This window comes from Brachycentrus maculatus, unplaced genomic scaffold (genome assembly GCF_059751285.1).
Source record: "Brachycentrus maculatus isolate JH-2025_06_01 unplaced genomic scaffold, ASM5975128v1 h1tg000119l, whole genome shotgun sequence".
NCBI classification, from domain to species: domain Eukaryota; kingdom Metazoa; phylum Arthropoda; class Insecta; order Trichoptera; family Brachycentridae; genus Brachycentrus; species Brachycentrus maculatus.
The window spans coordinates 3,403,693-3,420,706 of record NW_028280872.1 but is presented as its reverse complement, the minus strand read 5'-3'; the positions used below and the strand labels follow the sequence as shown (position 1 = coordinate 3,420,706).

At 31.9% G+C, this 17,014-nt stretch overlaps 1 protein-coding gene across 1 annotated transcript; it reads left to right on the top strand.

Moving 5' to 3' along the window:
• The first annotated feature begins 6,860 nt into the window (after positions 1-6,860).
• Positions 6,861-9,698, top strand: LOC148309701 (uncharacterized). The gene is made up of 2 exons (XM_088259656.1): positions 6,861-7,006; positions 8,886-9,698. The coding sequence occupies exons 1-2, from the start codon at positions 6,995-6,997 to the stop codon at positions 9,414-9,416; spliced, it is 543 nt and encodes a 180-aa protein (XP_088115782.1). The 5' UTR covers positions 6,861-6,994; the 3' UTR covers positions 9,417-9,698.
• Positions 9,699-17,014: the final 7,316 nt, after the last annotated feature.

Here is a 17,014-nt window from a genome sequence, read left to right as displayed (position 1 = left end):
AAACACGCTCTTAGTTTTATTATCTATAAATTAATTTTTATTAAGGTCTCAAAGCGCCAAAAAACAGAAACAGACACCCAACGATTTTTTTCCACTTTTAGAAACAGTCCTGGAGCGCTTCTTTTATGATGCTTTTATGTCGCATTTGCTTTAATCTCGGGAATCAACTCAAATTTTCTGCCTTCCAAAGATCTATTTAGTTTGGGGAACAAGAGGAAGCTGGAAGGAGCGGGATCAGGTACCCACCCTGGTTGGGGAAAAACAGTGATCGAGTGTTTGGCCAAACACTCATGAGTTCTAATACCCGAATGGGCTGAAGCTAATGTATATCAGTTTCTATTTTTAACATTGATTAGACCGCCTTCAACAAGAATGGCACATGCTTCGTGCAGAATAGGCTGGCACATGTGTGCGTAATAAAAACAGTTTAAAATATAAAACAATGTAAAAATTATGTGTCCACTTTTTTATGCCGTTCTTTTGACACTCATACCAATACGTACGTACTACATTCCTTCCGTTTTCTGTGCTTGTTCCGTATATCGTATCAAATAATATGAAAAGTGTATTGACATCTCAACATATGTAGATGAAGGAGAATTCAATAGGCTGTGTATTTACAGGGCGACGACCTGCCTATAGGCTGGTTTAAATGATCACATTATACATGTGCAATATTCACCATTTTATACCCATTGATGACAACCACACTACTCAAAATTAGGAGCGTTGGAATTTTTTTGAATATACATATATCGTATATATGAAACGTTCATTTATATGTAGGTTATCAATGAACACTTAAATCAGCCTATGACAGTTCAAAAGCGCTGTTAATACTCAGATTTACGTATTTTTCCATGGTCAAATTGTGCAAATGTGACACACATTTACACAATTTGAACATGTAAATAAATTTAAATTTTTTTCTTTTACATCTTAACATTGATAAAGAAGAATATGAATGTCTAGCTATTTACAAGGCTTATGATCCGTCATAGGCAGGTTAAGTGATCGCTTAACACAAGTGCAACATTCACTATTCTACCAGTGATTGACAACCACACTTCCCGAATTTTTGGGAAGTGAGAACTCCTAGATGAATAATAAATCTCATGACTCAGCACATATGAGTTCACAACGGCCATCTTTGTTGGATTGAGAAAGTTTTTATTACTCTGACAGATCACAAGCCCTGTAAATACCCAGATTTCACACAAACACACTCAAAATGTTGTGAATTTTCTAAATGTTTGAATGGAAATAAAAGCTTGCTTAAATTTTTTCAATTATATATTTTATCAGCCTCGTAAAGGTCAACATGCTCGGCTACCGTTCTGTAGGTACCGGGTTCGATTTTTCAGGGGAGTCAAATAAATAGAAGTGATTTTTTCACTCTAACATTTATTCAATATTACCCTGGACTGGTACCTAACCAGAGGGCTCATCACCTTTCCTTAGTGTGTTAGCGATCAAGATAACACTGCATTTATATAATGCAGTACCCTATGCACCATTGGGGTGTGGATAAGGGTTTGAATGAAATGAATATTTTTTTATCAGTGTGCTGCAATGTCGCACGATATTAGGATGAGTTACCGCAAAAAGCGCCAAGTGCGGATCTGTTTTTTTCTTATGTAATTTTCAAGGCCGTGCTCCGTTTCATGGTCAAAGCGATTCGATAGTGAGATTGTTGGGTCACATAATAATAAAATCTGTTTGGTTTTATTACCCTCCTAGTTAATTTTATTCGCATATGTGTAACAAAAACCATAGCACAAGTGTTCTATCTGCCAGCAACATTTTTTTCAAACATTTTTTATTGGAAAATAATTATAAACAAACAGGAATATCTATGATCGTGATCAAAAGTAGAATTTTGATATTTTGTTATTTTTTATTTTTTATTAATATACTAGGTTGTAAAATTGCTTTGTGTTTAAAATGGAATGGTTAAAAATATGCCGCTTTAGCTGGGATATAGTACATTTTCTGGGCATTCAAAAATGATTTACGATTTTTTATATTTGACGTTGTTGAAAGGAGTGAGCGATATGAAATAAATTGTCAATTTAAGGATAAATACAAATCCGAAATTTGAGTAGTGTAGTTGTCAATCATAAATAGAAATATATATTAAATTCACACTTGTTTAAAGTTATCACTTAAATCACCCGATAACAGGCCGCAGGCCTGTAAATATCCAGACCTCTATATTCTTCCTCGTCCATGTTGAGATATCAATATAAAATAACTCCCGAGTGGATAAACCCAGATATATAGTAAAAATTTTGGACACATAAAAGATAATTTGAATTTTCTCAATGTATTTATTTTTCAAATTATTTTTTGACATCTCATCAAAGATGAAGAAGAATATGGAAGTCTGGGCATTTACGGGGCTGACGACAGTCATAGGCTGGTATAAGTGATCACTTTACACACCTGTAACATTCACCAATTCAACCCATTATTGACAACCACACTTCTCAAATTCTTGGATGTTCTATGTATATATGTATATAAATCAATTTTAAAACATTGTTCTTGAATCACTAGATCTTCACTAAAGACATCTATTGGTGAGATGATAGAAGCTTTTTACTAAGCAGAAACTCTTTTATTAGTATGTGTGGTCCGAATACAGGATTATGATCACATACATGGGAAACGCCAGAAAACATCATTTTCATTTTTATTATTTTCAGCTTATAATTTAAACATTTAATTTATTTACAACATTTTGAGCGTGTCCAAATACTTATTCACAAATCTGGATTTTCTCCAATTATAGGAGTTAACTCTATAATTGGAGATAGTCCAGATTTGTGAACAGGTATTTGGACACACTCAAAATATTGTAAATTTGTATTTGTATTATTACTGCAAGCAATTTTGAAATTCAGGTAGTTAAACTTAAATCGTTTCACAAATTTTATAAACTATATGTATTTTAAAATGGTAACACTGCCTACGGTCCTTAATTGTTTATTTCCTAGTAATTATTAACAAGGACATTAAAATACCTCTACCCTTAACCCTTTAGGTCCCAGTGCTCTCAATCTAGTATGGATATTAATTATTATTTTTTTCTTTCATTGATTTGTTTGAATTTAATCTTTAATGTTGTATTTAAGTACTTTATACATCATTAAAAAATTATGAGTAAAATTATTTTATTTAAAACTAACTACTAACTAACTAACCATCACGCCGCTTCCCCGCAGGGTTAGGCAGAGAGAATAGAGCGCCACACCACTCTGTCCTTGCAAACATTCTTCGCCTCTTCCACGTTCATGCATCTCCTCATACATACCCGCCGATTGTTACGACTCCTAACCTGACCACTTTCAAGTATTTGGCATAACTGATCGTGCCATGTTTTTCTCGGTCTTCCTCTGCTTCTTTTCCCACTAACATTAGCCTCATAAATTTGATTTACCGTTCTTTCCTCACTCATTCGTTCCACATGTCCAAACCATTTCAACACACCTTTCTTAATTTTATCGATGATGCTTATCTCAGCTTTGCATTCCTTCCTTATTTCACTATTCGCAAATCTATCATACATCGTTTTGTCGCACATTCTTCTGAGAGATCGCATTTCGACTGCATTCAGTCTACTTTCATCCGGTAATTTGTACATATTTTAACAAGTTTACTGCGTTAAATACAATACGAACAATTGTAAAATGCTGACAGAATAGTTGCTTTATATACGTTAAAACAATATTAAAATTATTAATAAAATACAAAAATATTTTTGCAGATACTAGTACGCACTATTATCTTTGTGTGTGGCATACATGGGTAGCTTATATTTATACTCGCTTTGAGATAAGCGAGTATAAACATCCAGCCTTCAAGGGGATTAAAGCTAAGTTTACACTCGCAAATAAAACATTCATTCTCAACATTCATTTTTATTTTTATTTTACTTATTTTTTACACACTGACATAAATATTCTATCAAGACTGTTATCTTATACTTTCAATAACCCTAAGATACGTTTATGCCATTTGTACCCATTGTACACGCTAAGCGCGTATTCCGCATTTAAGGGTATTTTAGATGGCGCGTACCACGCACCCAATATTTTAAATATAATACGTGATGAAATAACCTTTTCCTTGAAATACAATTAGACACGTGTTTCGATTAAACTAGCATAATTTTCGAACACGTTTTCACACATATAGTATATGATAATGATACCGAATGCATCGAATTACGTGTCACAACAAACTTTCGTAAAACAATGAATTCAAGAGGAAAATTTGAACTTAAAAAAGTGATTAAAGTATTTTGAACTGTGATAAAAGAAATCGTTGCAGAAAATCCAAAGGGTTAATAATTTCTGTTGAATGCTCAGATAATAGTGCATTTCTGAAAACCGGTCCGCGTGAACTACCGACATTTAGTGAGATAATGATAGGAATCTGAATTGAACGCAATCTATATTTCAGATTAATTTACGAATATTACTCAATTAAAATTTACAATAAGTCAATCTAAAAAAATCCTAAAAACAATCGTATTTAACATTTTGACATCTCAATATAGATGAAGAATGATATGTAAATCTGGGTATTTAGAGGGCTTACCACCCGTCATAAGCCGGATAAGTAATCGCTTAATGCATGTGTCACATTTTTTTTTTTTTTTTTTTATTTCTTAAGTTAGCTTATATTAAAACTAATATAAACTATTATATACATTTACATCATATTTATATATTTACATTTCCTTACAGTAACTTAGACATTTATTTTTAAATTCTTTCAGACACTTTTCATTCTTCATACATTCAGGCATCTCATCATACATTTTTAAACCCTTATACATCAAGCAATTTTGCGACTCAGCTCTTTTCAATAATGGTAGTCTTATTTTATCCTTTTGTCTAGTAGCATATTCATGACAATTTTTGTTTAAGACAACTTTATCCTTAAAATATTTTGGCAACTTATCGTGAAAAAATTTATGTACAAATATCAACATATTAAATTTAAGTCTTCTTCTTACAGATAACCATTTTAGTTCATCTCTCATTCCTTTTACATTGCTATATTTATTCTTCCCAAGAACTATTCTCATCGCCCTATTTTGTGCAATTTCTAGTTTATTTAGATTTCCTTCGTTTGCTAAAAATAACACTGTTGAGCAGTAATCTATATGTGGAAGAATGATTGTTTTGTAAATTAGTTCTGCAGTATCTTTATTTAATTTATTCCTTAATCTACTAAGGAAAAATATTTTTTTTGATATTTTTTTATTAACGTGTTCAAAATTTGCATTTAATGTCAATTTTGAATCTAGTATTATGCCCAAATATTTCATTTCATCAACCTTTTCTATGGTTTCATTATCAATATATATATTCATCCTTGGGTTTGGCTTTCTTCTTCCTAACTCCATGTATTTTGTTTTCCCAACATTAAGCTTAAGTTTATTAATTTTGAGCCACTCGGATATTCTGTTTAAGTCCTCGTTTAATTTTTGTATGGTCTCTGTATAATTTTCTCCCGCTATATATATTAATGTATCATCGGCAAATAATTGTAGTTTGCAGTGTTTTATTATATTAGTGATGTCGTTTATATATATTATAAATAAAATTGGTCCTAGAACTGATCCTTGGGGAACTCCTAAATTATTCTCCAAAGGTTCAGATATTTTGTTTTCTATTTTAGTTACTTGTTTTCTTCCTTGAAGATATTCTTTGAATAAATTGAGGGCCTCATTTGAGAGTCCTATTATTTCAAGTTTTTGTAGTAATTTTTTTCGATCTATTGTTTCAAACGCCCTTTTGAAGTCCAAAAACACAGCTAAAACATACATATTTTTATCCATTTCCCTTTTCCAAGTATCAATGACAATATTAATTGCAGATTCACACGAGTTGTTGTTTCTAAAACCTGATTGTTCCTGACAAAGTAATTTATTTTTTTCTAAATATTCAATCAATTGTATTTTTATTACTATTTCCAAAATTTGTTCATATTTCGGTAACATGTTAATTGGCCTAAATTCTTCACACTTTTTTGTATTCACCACTTTTGGTATAGGGATTACCATCGATGTTTTCCATTTACCATTCTTCCCATGATTGACAACTACACTATTAAATTTTTTGGAACTGCTACAGATCGCTCACTCCTTTTAACAACGTCATAAATAAAAAAAAATATTTTTCAGGAGATCGTTTATAATGTTTAAAAATATGATAAAATGTATTAAAATTAAATATTAAGCCACTTATGGTAGATACGGAACTTTTTACTATGCAACAGATCTTTTTAGGTAAAATTTAAAGGTTTTTCTCCATATTTAAAAAAGGAAAAAAAGGAAAAATATTTTAAAAATCATTTCTTCAAAATGCAAAAACAACATTTTCTGCCCTGTAGCGGGTAAATATTAAGATAAAAATATGCCGCTTTTGCTGGGATATTGTTTATTTTCTGAGCATTCCAAAAACATGCATAACTGAAAATCAACGATTTTTTATTTATGACGTTCTTGAAAGGAGTGAGCGATATGTGTGAAGAAGAAGCCAGAGCCACGCGCAAAGTAAAGTAAAGTAAGTCGAAAGACCTCCGCCCCTGTTTCAAGAACGAAAACAAAAACAATGCGTATAATGGCGGAAATGCAATGTTCGATAACAATTTTTTTCTTATCACATGGTCGTTGACCGTGAAATATAATAACATAAACAATGTTTAAAAGGTGTTTGGGCCCGTATTACGTCAAGGCGTCATAACACTAGTATGTGAAACAATTTCCATTCTCTCGTGGACAAAGTGGGCGAAAAATAAACAACAAGCTGATAACTGGATTGTGGACACTATCATGCCAATAACACCGCCCCTCCTTGGCGACAGTCCTTGGCTTAAAGTATAAAATAGTTTGTAAGCTCCTTCGAAAGTACAGAAGCAGTTTTCAGCAGAAAAGGCTTTGTTCTTAGATCAGTTGTCGCAGAAACTACTCAGCAAAATGAACGCAGTGGTCAGTATGAATTTATTTTCAATAATATTAAAAATAATTAAAATATTAACGTACGTTCGAATTAAATCACAACACAAAATCCTAAAATAACAGTGTTCTAACAACATCACATACGAAAACAAAATAAAATAATATCATTTAAATATTTAAAAAAAAACACTTGATTATTGACGCTATATCAATATTATAGGTGTACAATTTTGCCCATTTTTTAAAATCCAATGCATTGTTTTTGGATTCCTTTCGTATGTTAGTTGATATTTAAAAAAATGGAATTACAAATAAGTGAATCATTTAGCTTCAAATCCTTTAAAAATAACTTACATATGAAAGGACAACAAAAATCCAACAATATTGCATGTATAAATCATTTGAAAAAATCAATATAGATTTTCAATATTGGGCAAAATAATGAACGTAAGACAAGTGTATAAAGCTATCACTATCACAGGCCAGACAAATGCCAGGTCGTAAGCCCTGGGATACTCAGACTTTCATCTTCTTTTGTATAAAAATAGTAGATTTCTAATGCGATTTTAATTTGAGACACCTATTTATATGTACATTATATTATTTTTGTCAGCTTTCTGAATTGCTGCGTTAGCCCATGTAACTACCATCCATGAGACCACAGCTCGATATCGATTGGGTCAATTTCGGACGAATTCTTGAATTATATTTAATTATTGATTACTATTTTTAATATAACGATAATCTATCGACAAACGCACCCATTAAAGGTCAAATGACGTTATTTCGCTTTTATACTCGTAAAGGTCACAAGCTAAGAATCAGTAAAATTGCAGAAAAAATTAATAAACGAATGACTATACAATAGTCATTCGTTCATACGTTTTTAATAATAAATGTCATAAAACGTATTAACAACAATATGTTTAAATATAAATACAAATATGATAAAAAATTTAAAAGGCTTACCAAGCGTCGTCTTGATATTCGTTAGCTGATTCCAAATTCGACAGCTGGTGCCAACCTAAGTAAGAAATTTTACTGTATTAATACCAATTTAACAATAAATCTTTAAATGAATGGATTTACCCTATAGACAACAGACCAACCTAAGCGAATAAATTGATTACATGTGTGAGGAAATAGAAAGGGAAAAAAAGGTACAAAAAACATAGGGGTAATGGCTACGGTACTCAGAGTTGCATATCTGTATTCTCACTATCTCGTGAAAATTAACATTTAACCCTTGAACAGTCACTTACCAGGGTTTCAAATCATAAGGAAATAATTATGATTTGAAATCGTTAATTTTTCATGTAATTCAAAAAGTTGTATTTTTTCTAAGAAAGGATCATGACTATTTCGTTGCACTTCTTTTATCCTCAGCTCTCTGGACAGCTCAATAATGCATCGTAAAACGGTATTTTTACTCAATCTGAAATAATGTGTTTGAACCACGAGCAGGCTTCAATATATTATTAACCGCTGAAAATTGATATATCAACTATGGTATTCATTGGTAAAAGCGCAACCGTCGAGATACCGACGATCACGCCAGTGTACCATATGTTGGCGGTAAAGATGGGAGGTTGTGTCACAGCTTGCGCGTTTTTTCATTTTAAAAATCTTTTGTTTTTGCCTTTACAATGTCGGATTCGTCCTACAAAGATGTCGACAGTGAAAGTAAAAAAAAATATTTCTTTGAATAGTCGAATATTTTTTCTATGTAAACTAAAAAAAAAATTCAAATCGGTCAACGTTTGAGAAAAATATTGATGATTTTGTACATACCTTCTAAAAAGGACCATTTTTGCAAAAAAGTCTTACGCAATTCTGGCATATATTTGAGAAATTATTTAGCGCTAAAGCGGTTAATATTCTTGTAAAACGTGACTATATTTGTTAACAGATCATCGCCACTTTCTTGTGCATGGCCGCCATGGTCTCCGCCCATGGATGGGACGACCATAACGATGGACAATGGAAGGGAGAAGGTCTGGCCGAGAGCCAGGACCATGGACAGTGGGATCATGGAGCGTGGGGCGGACACGGATGGGCTGGAGATCACGGTGCGTGGGCTGGACATGGCTGGGCTGGCGACCACGGAGCATGGGCCGGACACGGCGCCTGGGGAGGCCACTACGCCGGAGCCTACGCTCACGGAGCCGCCCCTCTGGGACATGACGGAAACGTGATCGATACTCCCGAGGTTGCCCACGCCAAGGCCGCCCACTTCGCCGCCGTCTCCGGAGCCGCCCATGGAGCCTGGGCTCCCGCTGGCGCTTGGGGACACGGAGCTTATGGCCATGGTGCCTGGGGACATGCCGCCCACGCCGCCGTGCCTCATGACACCCCTGAGGTCGCCCACGCCAAGGCCGCCCACTTCGCCGCTGTCGCCGCCGCTACCCATGGAGCTCACCATCATGGACATCACTGGTGAACCTTAAGCCCAATTTCCTAAAGCAACCTATCGCCCACCCTAGACAAAATGATGACTGATGTAAGCCTTACTTTAAGGAGCAAACTGCTCGACTGTAAATAATTTTCTCTAGAATATTATCAAAATATTATATGTATATATATGTATATATTTTCTAAATTCTGAATCTATATCTGTCATAAAATCACTTTTACATATTGTACAATATTTCATTCTTCAAGTATATATATTTTTATATAATTTTTTTGTAAAAAGCAATACGAAATAAATCGATGAAAAATATGTTTATGCTTTTTTTTGCGTAATTATGAAGTTAGGAGTTGAAGATTCTTATATTTTTGTCGTTATTTTGTTTCTAAGATATTGGGAACCTTACTACCAGAAATACAATAGAAAAACTTTTGTTCTGTAAGATATCTAATAATTATATAGGGAATGAAAAATACTCGAATATTGATTTACAAATAAAATAAGTGATCATGTAAAAAAACCGATCTCAAAATCATAGACATCTAATTTATTATTAGATTAAAACCAATATTTTTAGCTTTTCCACTTTTTTATTTGACCAGCGACCGGGTTTCGTCGTTACCGACATCATCAGACTGGACATCATCAGACTGGACCAGTCTGATGATGTCGGTAACGACGAAACCCGGTCGCTGGTCAAATAAAAAAGTGGAAAAGCTAAAAATATTGGTTTTAATCTAATAATAAATTAAAAATGCAATTCCATCACGAAGTGTCAGTGGATAATATAAATCTATCATAGACATCTGTCTCCAAAATCTGGAGATTCCCCTGATATGAACCCAATCGAAAACCTTTTGGAGATCACGAAGAGGGAAATCGGCATGGATCACGACCAAGCAGCAAATCATCAACACCTCACCTGGATGTGTCGCCTTTCCTGAGCTAATAAATGCTTTATGCAAAATCGTGCAAAGATATCGCTTCTTAATGACAGGAAGCGATAATGCTTCATTGTACATTTGTTACATACTTTAGGCCCAGCATTCGTCAAGTCGCAACATAATTTTCTCTAAATCTAGGTAACATTTTACGTAATTAATTATTTTCTTAAAACACTATTTTGGCATTGAAATAATATGTTATTCTTTGAAATAATTATATGAACAAAAGTAAGGAGTTAAAATATAAAAATATTTTTCTTTTCATATTAAAAAAAAATCGGGTGTAAATAGATATCGCTCACTCCTTTCAACAACGTCACATATCGAAAATCGACAATTTTCAGCTGTGCATGTTTTCGTAATGCTCGAAAAATTTACTATATCCCAGCAAAGGCGCCATATTTTTAACTTTTTCAAACATATTTTTAACTTAATTTACCAGCTACAGGGCAGAAAGTGTTGTTTTTGCATTTTGAAGAAAAGGTATTGTTTATTTTTTTTTAAATATATTAATAATTTTTTTTTAAATGGAGTATAAACCTTCAGGTTTTACCTAAAAAGAACTGTTGCACATTAAAAAGTTCAATAAGTGGCTTGGTATTTTTTTTAATATACTTCATAATATTCTTAAACTTTAAAAACGATTGAAAGGAGTGAGCGACATCTCAACCAATTTTACGATATTTATCTGCAGTATTATTTTATCTCGCTCTGAAATCTATATATCACGAAATTAAATTTTCATAAAAAGATAGCTTTAAAAATATTTTACCTTCCAAGTTTGCACTTGCACTGAGTTTTCTTAATTTCAATGAATAATATCAAATTTTATTTATGTAAATTGATTGTTCGCCTCCGTAGCGTAAGGGTCAGCACGCTCGGCTACCGTTCTGGAGGTCCCGGGTTCGATTCCCATGGGGGGTCGAATAAATATTAGTGATTTTTTTACTCTAATATTTATTCAATATTACCTGAAGCGGGGGGCTGATCACCTTTCCCTCTGCGTGTTAACGATCAAGATAACACTATGTTTATATAATGCAGTGCCTTATGCACCATTGGGGTGTGGATAAGGGATTGAATTGAAAAAAAAATGAAATTGAGTAAAGATGTAATGAAAATTTTTTTTTTTTGAAAATCTCTTAATGTACGATTTGTGGATTATGATACCCAAGAGGGGTAGATAAGTTACGTTCAGGGCTAGGAATATAAACGGAAGTTATCGTTTTAACTACGTAAAAGTAGTAACTTCTCATTAGTTAGAACTAGAAACTAGAACTTAAGTTTAATGAAATGAAATATAAACATAAGAAATCTTAGACTTTGAAATTGGCAAAAAGAAAAGAAATAACAGTCTGGGAGTATAATTAAAAATATCTTATAAATTAATTCATTCGGCAGTCACTTTGTGGTAATATATATCCCTTCTTAATTTAACGTTTACTTGATAAATACCACTTTATCTTAAAAATCTATTGTGACACATGTTTTGATACATTCCGCGTCATTTTTAAACACCGTTAGAAATGTTTTGAAAATTGAAAGCATTAACTTTGTGGATCATATTGATATATTATTTCGAGAAATAAAAGATACTTTGTGTTCTTATCCACTCACCCTGAAGTAGTAATAAATAAATAAACCCTGAAGAGGGCAACAGGTTGTTAGTAGTGCTGTAGTAATAAATAAACCCTGAAGAGGGCAACAGGTTGTAGCCGAAACTAGTTGGTTAATAAAAATGTGAGTGGATCAGAACACAAAGTATTTTTTATTTCTCGAAATAATATACCGTTAGAAATAATGATATTTACCAAGTAAAAAGGATAAAGAAGAAAATTTTATACCCTACGAAGTAACAACGTTAATTTATGTGTGTAATCGATGCTCAGGGCTAGGATTCTAAACGAAAATTAACCTTTCAATCGTTGTGAAGATAACTTAAACTTTACTAGTAATCGATGAAAAACATTATATTTATTAAATTTATAAAATTAAACACCTTTGTTGTATCCACTTTTTTTATTATAAGTACACTTTAACCTACCGGTTTCAACAAGAACCTAGTCATCATCAGCGTTTATTAAATTCTAAAACATTAAAATACTCATAAATAATTACATTCTCTTACCAAAAACTAAATCCTAAATGCAGTTTTTGGTAAGGGAATGAAATTAATTATGAATATTTTGATTTTTTAGAATTTAATAAACCCTGATGATGACAAGGTTCTTGTCGAAACCGGTAGGTTAAAGTGTACTACTAACAAAAAAGTGGTTAAAACAAATTTGTTTAATTTTATAAAGTTCATAAAATGTGCCACAAAGAATCTGCGAAAAACATTCAAGAAAATATCTATTAATTGTCTTTGAAACTAAAACTCAACATGAATTTTGTTCAAAGTTTCTTGAACGTTTTTAGCTGATTCCTTGTGCCAAATTTTATAAGCTATAAAATAAATCTCTTACATTGTTTTCAACCACTTTTGTTCAAATGACAGCGATCAAAAACATTATTTAAGTCATATTTCATAGTGTTAATAGTTAACTGTTGATCTGAAAGGAGTTAATATGGCAATATTTCATAACTTAACGATTTATCGGTGATTATTTTAGTGACCCTGTCACAAACATACTTAATTTAATCGTTTGTTAAGCTCGAGTGTTAGAATTCCGATTCCACTTATAACCTGTAACGTGATTCGTTCAATCACTCTTATGGTTACACAATCATTCAGTCTTTATCAATGTCGAAGCGAATATCACAAATATTATGATAAACTAAACTATTAAACGCTAGTAAAATGGACTTGTTTGTCAGTCAAGCTCGGATTAATCTAATTTGGATATCCATATCATTAATCTTTTTGTTCGTACCAAGGTTAATTATCGTCATGTTTAGTAAAAAATGTTTGCAAAAAATATACAACAGCAAGGAGTCCCAAATCATTACACGCACTGATTTTTTAATATATTTTTGTAGGAAAACTTCGTACGCGGAGATTCGGTAATCGATAATTGGATGATTTTAAAAAAAAATGAATTAAAGGATAGTCTTAGCTTATAGTTGTTTTGACTGTTATTATTTGTGATCAATTGAATATTTTTCCTGTAAAAGTCTGTCTCGAAAACTCAAGTATTATTTTCATGATTATTTTTTGTGTAACATTGATATAACAGTAGAACCTCTCATAGCGAGTAATTCACATAATGAGAATTTTTTTGTTGTTGAAAAAGTTGCTCTTTTAACGAGCGATATTTCGCATAACGTAATTCGTAGAGAAAGGGCAAGACCCTTTTGATGTCCCCACTTATGTTTGCGTTTTGTATTGTTTATTTATATCTTAATACAGTGATCACTTCTACTACTACTACTTCTACCAAAACCATCGCTCTATTTCCCCGCAGGGGTAAGCAGAGAGGATGGAACGGAATGGAATGGATACTCGCCTGTCCTGACATACATTGAATATTCCCTGTAAAAGTCTGTCTCGAAACCTCTAGTATTATTTTAATTTTTAGTTCTTGTGCAACATTGATATAACAGTAAAACCTCTCATAACAAGAACCTCTCATAGCGAGTAATTCACATTATGAGCGATTTGAAAAAAATGCTCTTTTAACGATCGATATTTCGCATAACGTAACTCGTAGAGAAAGGTCAAGTCGTTTTTTATGTTCCCACTTATGACTCAGGACTTCCGCGCTACAAAAAAAATGTTCCGCTACTAAGAAAAGTGGTTCAGTTTTCTCCACTAAGCAGTTATTTTTACATTTTGACATCTTAACAAAGATGAAGAAGAAGAGGGAAGTTTAAGTATTTACAGAAGTTATGATGTGCCATAGGCTGGTTAAGTGATCACTTAACAAAAGTGCAACGTACGCATACAAACAATAGGGCCTCTGCTAAATAAAAGTTTTCTTAATCCAATATAGATGGTTTTTGTGAACTCATATGTACTGTATCATATTCCAAAAAAAAATTGTTAGGTTATCAGTCATGGGTAGAATGGTGAATATTGCACATGTGTAATGTAATCATATAACCAGCCTATAACAAGTCATAAGCCCTGTAAATACCCAGACTTCCATATTCTTCTTCATCGATGTTGAGATGGTTAATTAAACAAATAACTCTTGAGTGAAACTTACATTTGTGAACAAAAATTTGGACACCTAAATTTTGTGAATAAAATAATTGGTGAAATTAAAAACACGTTTTCAGGCGTCTCCCGGTATATAAATAAATTCGTAAAGGATCTTACATACATTTGAAAAATAAGGGTCTATCTATGTTCAGACGTCAAATATGTTTTTTTAAGAACTTAACTTTTCAAGCAATTACAAATCCATGACTTGCGATTGTATACCTCTGAACTACATACATAAAGAATTTTAATAACATTTTTCCACTGACTTGGAAGAATAAACATAAACATTGCCTTTTTATTTTTTAAACCACACCTTATATGAAGATATAAGAAAGTGGTCCGCAATTAAAAACTATTTTAAAAATTCCAAAAGGTTATGAACCGCTGGCCTTGGGTCTATATAGAGTATTGAGTATCACGTAGCACTTACTGGTCTAAAAAATGTGATTTATAGTTGTTATTGGTGCATTTTACACATTCTACATATAAATTATTCGCACAACTGTAGCATGAATATTTATATCGTATCTACGTCCTGTTCCATTCTGCTAGATAATTGTAAACATATTATAAATTTATCACCTGAGTGAATTAAAAAAAATAGATTTTTATTGAAATAAATAATAAATAGTTTTTAGTTTATAATTTATATTTGAAGCACTAACTTTGTGATTTTCCATTTAATTATTAAAATGTAACTTTGTTTTAAAATCACCATAAATATTTTATTATAACTTAATTCGTATTAATCAATCTAACTAACCAGTCTTACTAACTATAACTTAACTAGTATTAATCAGTCTTGATAAAGAAGCGGTAGCTTCGAAACCGGTAGACATTATAATTAAGGTATAATAAAATATTTGTAGTGATTTTAAAACATAGTTACATTTAAATTTTAGTTTTTTAGTTTATTTATTGACGACAGAATGTGCAAAAGAAGGTTGACAAAAAATGATTAGGCAATAGGACATAAAGATCTATGGAAAACACTTCGTTTTTTACCACTTGAGTTAAAAAGTTAAAAGTTAAAAGTTTAACTCAAGTGGTAAAAAACGAAGTGTTTTCTTTAATCATTGTAACATGTCTTACCACAAAGTTAATGCCGAAACAATAAATAAAAGATCTTTGGAAATTAGTGGTATCTTATCTAGAACATATAACAAGACGAATAAGACAAAATCTTGATTGATATAAGATGTTGATTTTTAATTTAATTTTAACTAAGGTAATACCACTATTTCTTAAAATCTACTGTGGCACGTGTTTCGATACATTCGCATCATATTCAAATACCGTATGTGAAGCTTATTCCAAATTTTAGAGTTTGGTCCTTGGGACGTTGCAGGTTGAAGAGGAGGTAGGAGCTGTTTATTATTTGAATTTGTTTATTTTTATTTTTATTTTTCTTTCTTATCAGTGGGTTCATAAACAATAGGGGGGAAGCTTTAGTCATTGATGAAATTAATGAAATAAGATGAAAAAAAAAGGAAAGTGGACTTTTGAAAATATTCCCATTGTAATTCATTTGTCTTCTTTCTCACTTTCAAAATTTTATTTTTATACATTTCAAATCATAATATATTTGTTTTAAATTAATGTTTTACTAAGTAAATACTTAATTAATGTTTTACTTAGTAAATAGTAGTAATTAAGTAAAACATTAATTAAAAATGAATAGATTTTACCATAAAGTGATTGCCGAATCAATCAATGTAATTTTATTTTAATGGCCTGACAATGGAATGATTTTCTAAAACCGGTGGTCACGTATAATTGTTTATAAAAGTGGTATTACGCAAAGTAAACAATGAATGATAAGGAGAGTGTTTTATTGCCATACCACAAAGTGTTCATATTTAAAAAAAAAGTTTATTTATTTCTTTTAGACATTTTTTTTATAAAACGGACTTTTTGCTTAAATGAACACCTTTACCCCTCAATAAATCCGTTATATCAAGGTTTTACTGTAATTTATAATTTAAAAATCATCTCAGATTGCAACATCCGTTTATCGAGAACTTTTCATTTCGGTGTTCATCATTAGTTTTCCATTGTGTATCCATCGCGTGTATGTGATCAAATGGAGGAATGTCGAAATGGCATAGGGAGAACGAAAGTAGGTTGAGCATTCTGGAAATGCGGTAATTGTACGTAGTGTTACGTTTATTGTACCGAGATTGTATCGGCGGGCTTCTGAAAGTCGTAATTTTCACGCGTAAAATTGTATTTATAGCGCCTATTAGGAAATAATGCAAGGTTAACAGAAGTTACATATATATATCGAATTGTAACATACAACTGATCGATTCGAAGCATTGTATTCTATTTTAATAGCATTATAAGGCTTAATAGGCAATAAATTGCAACAAAATAATACACTAAGTATTTTACAATACAATTTTTCTTTTTTCTTATCCTTGTCTTAACCTGTTCAAGCATTATCTCCCCACTAATTTCTAACAGACATCAAAAGGTACAAGCCTAGATCGTTCACACTAGTCTGTTTTTTTGGTTGGTTGAAAGATATTGCTTTA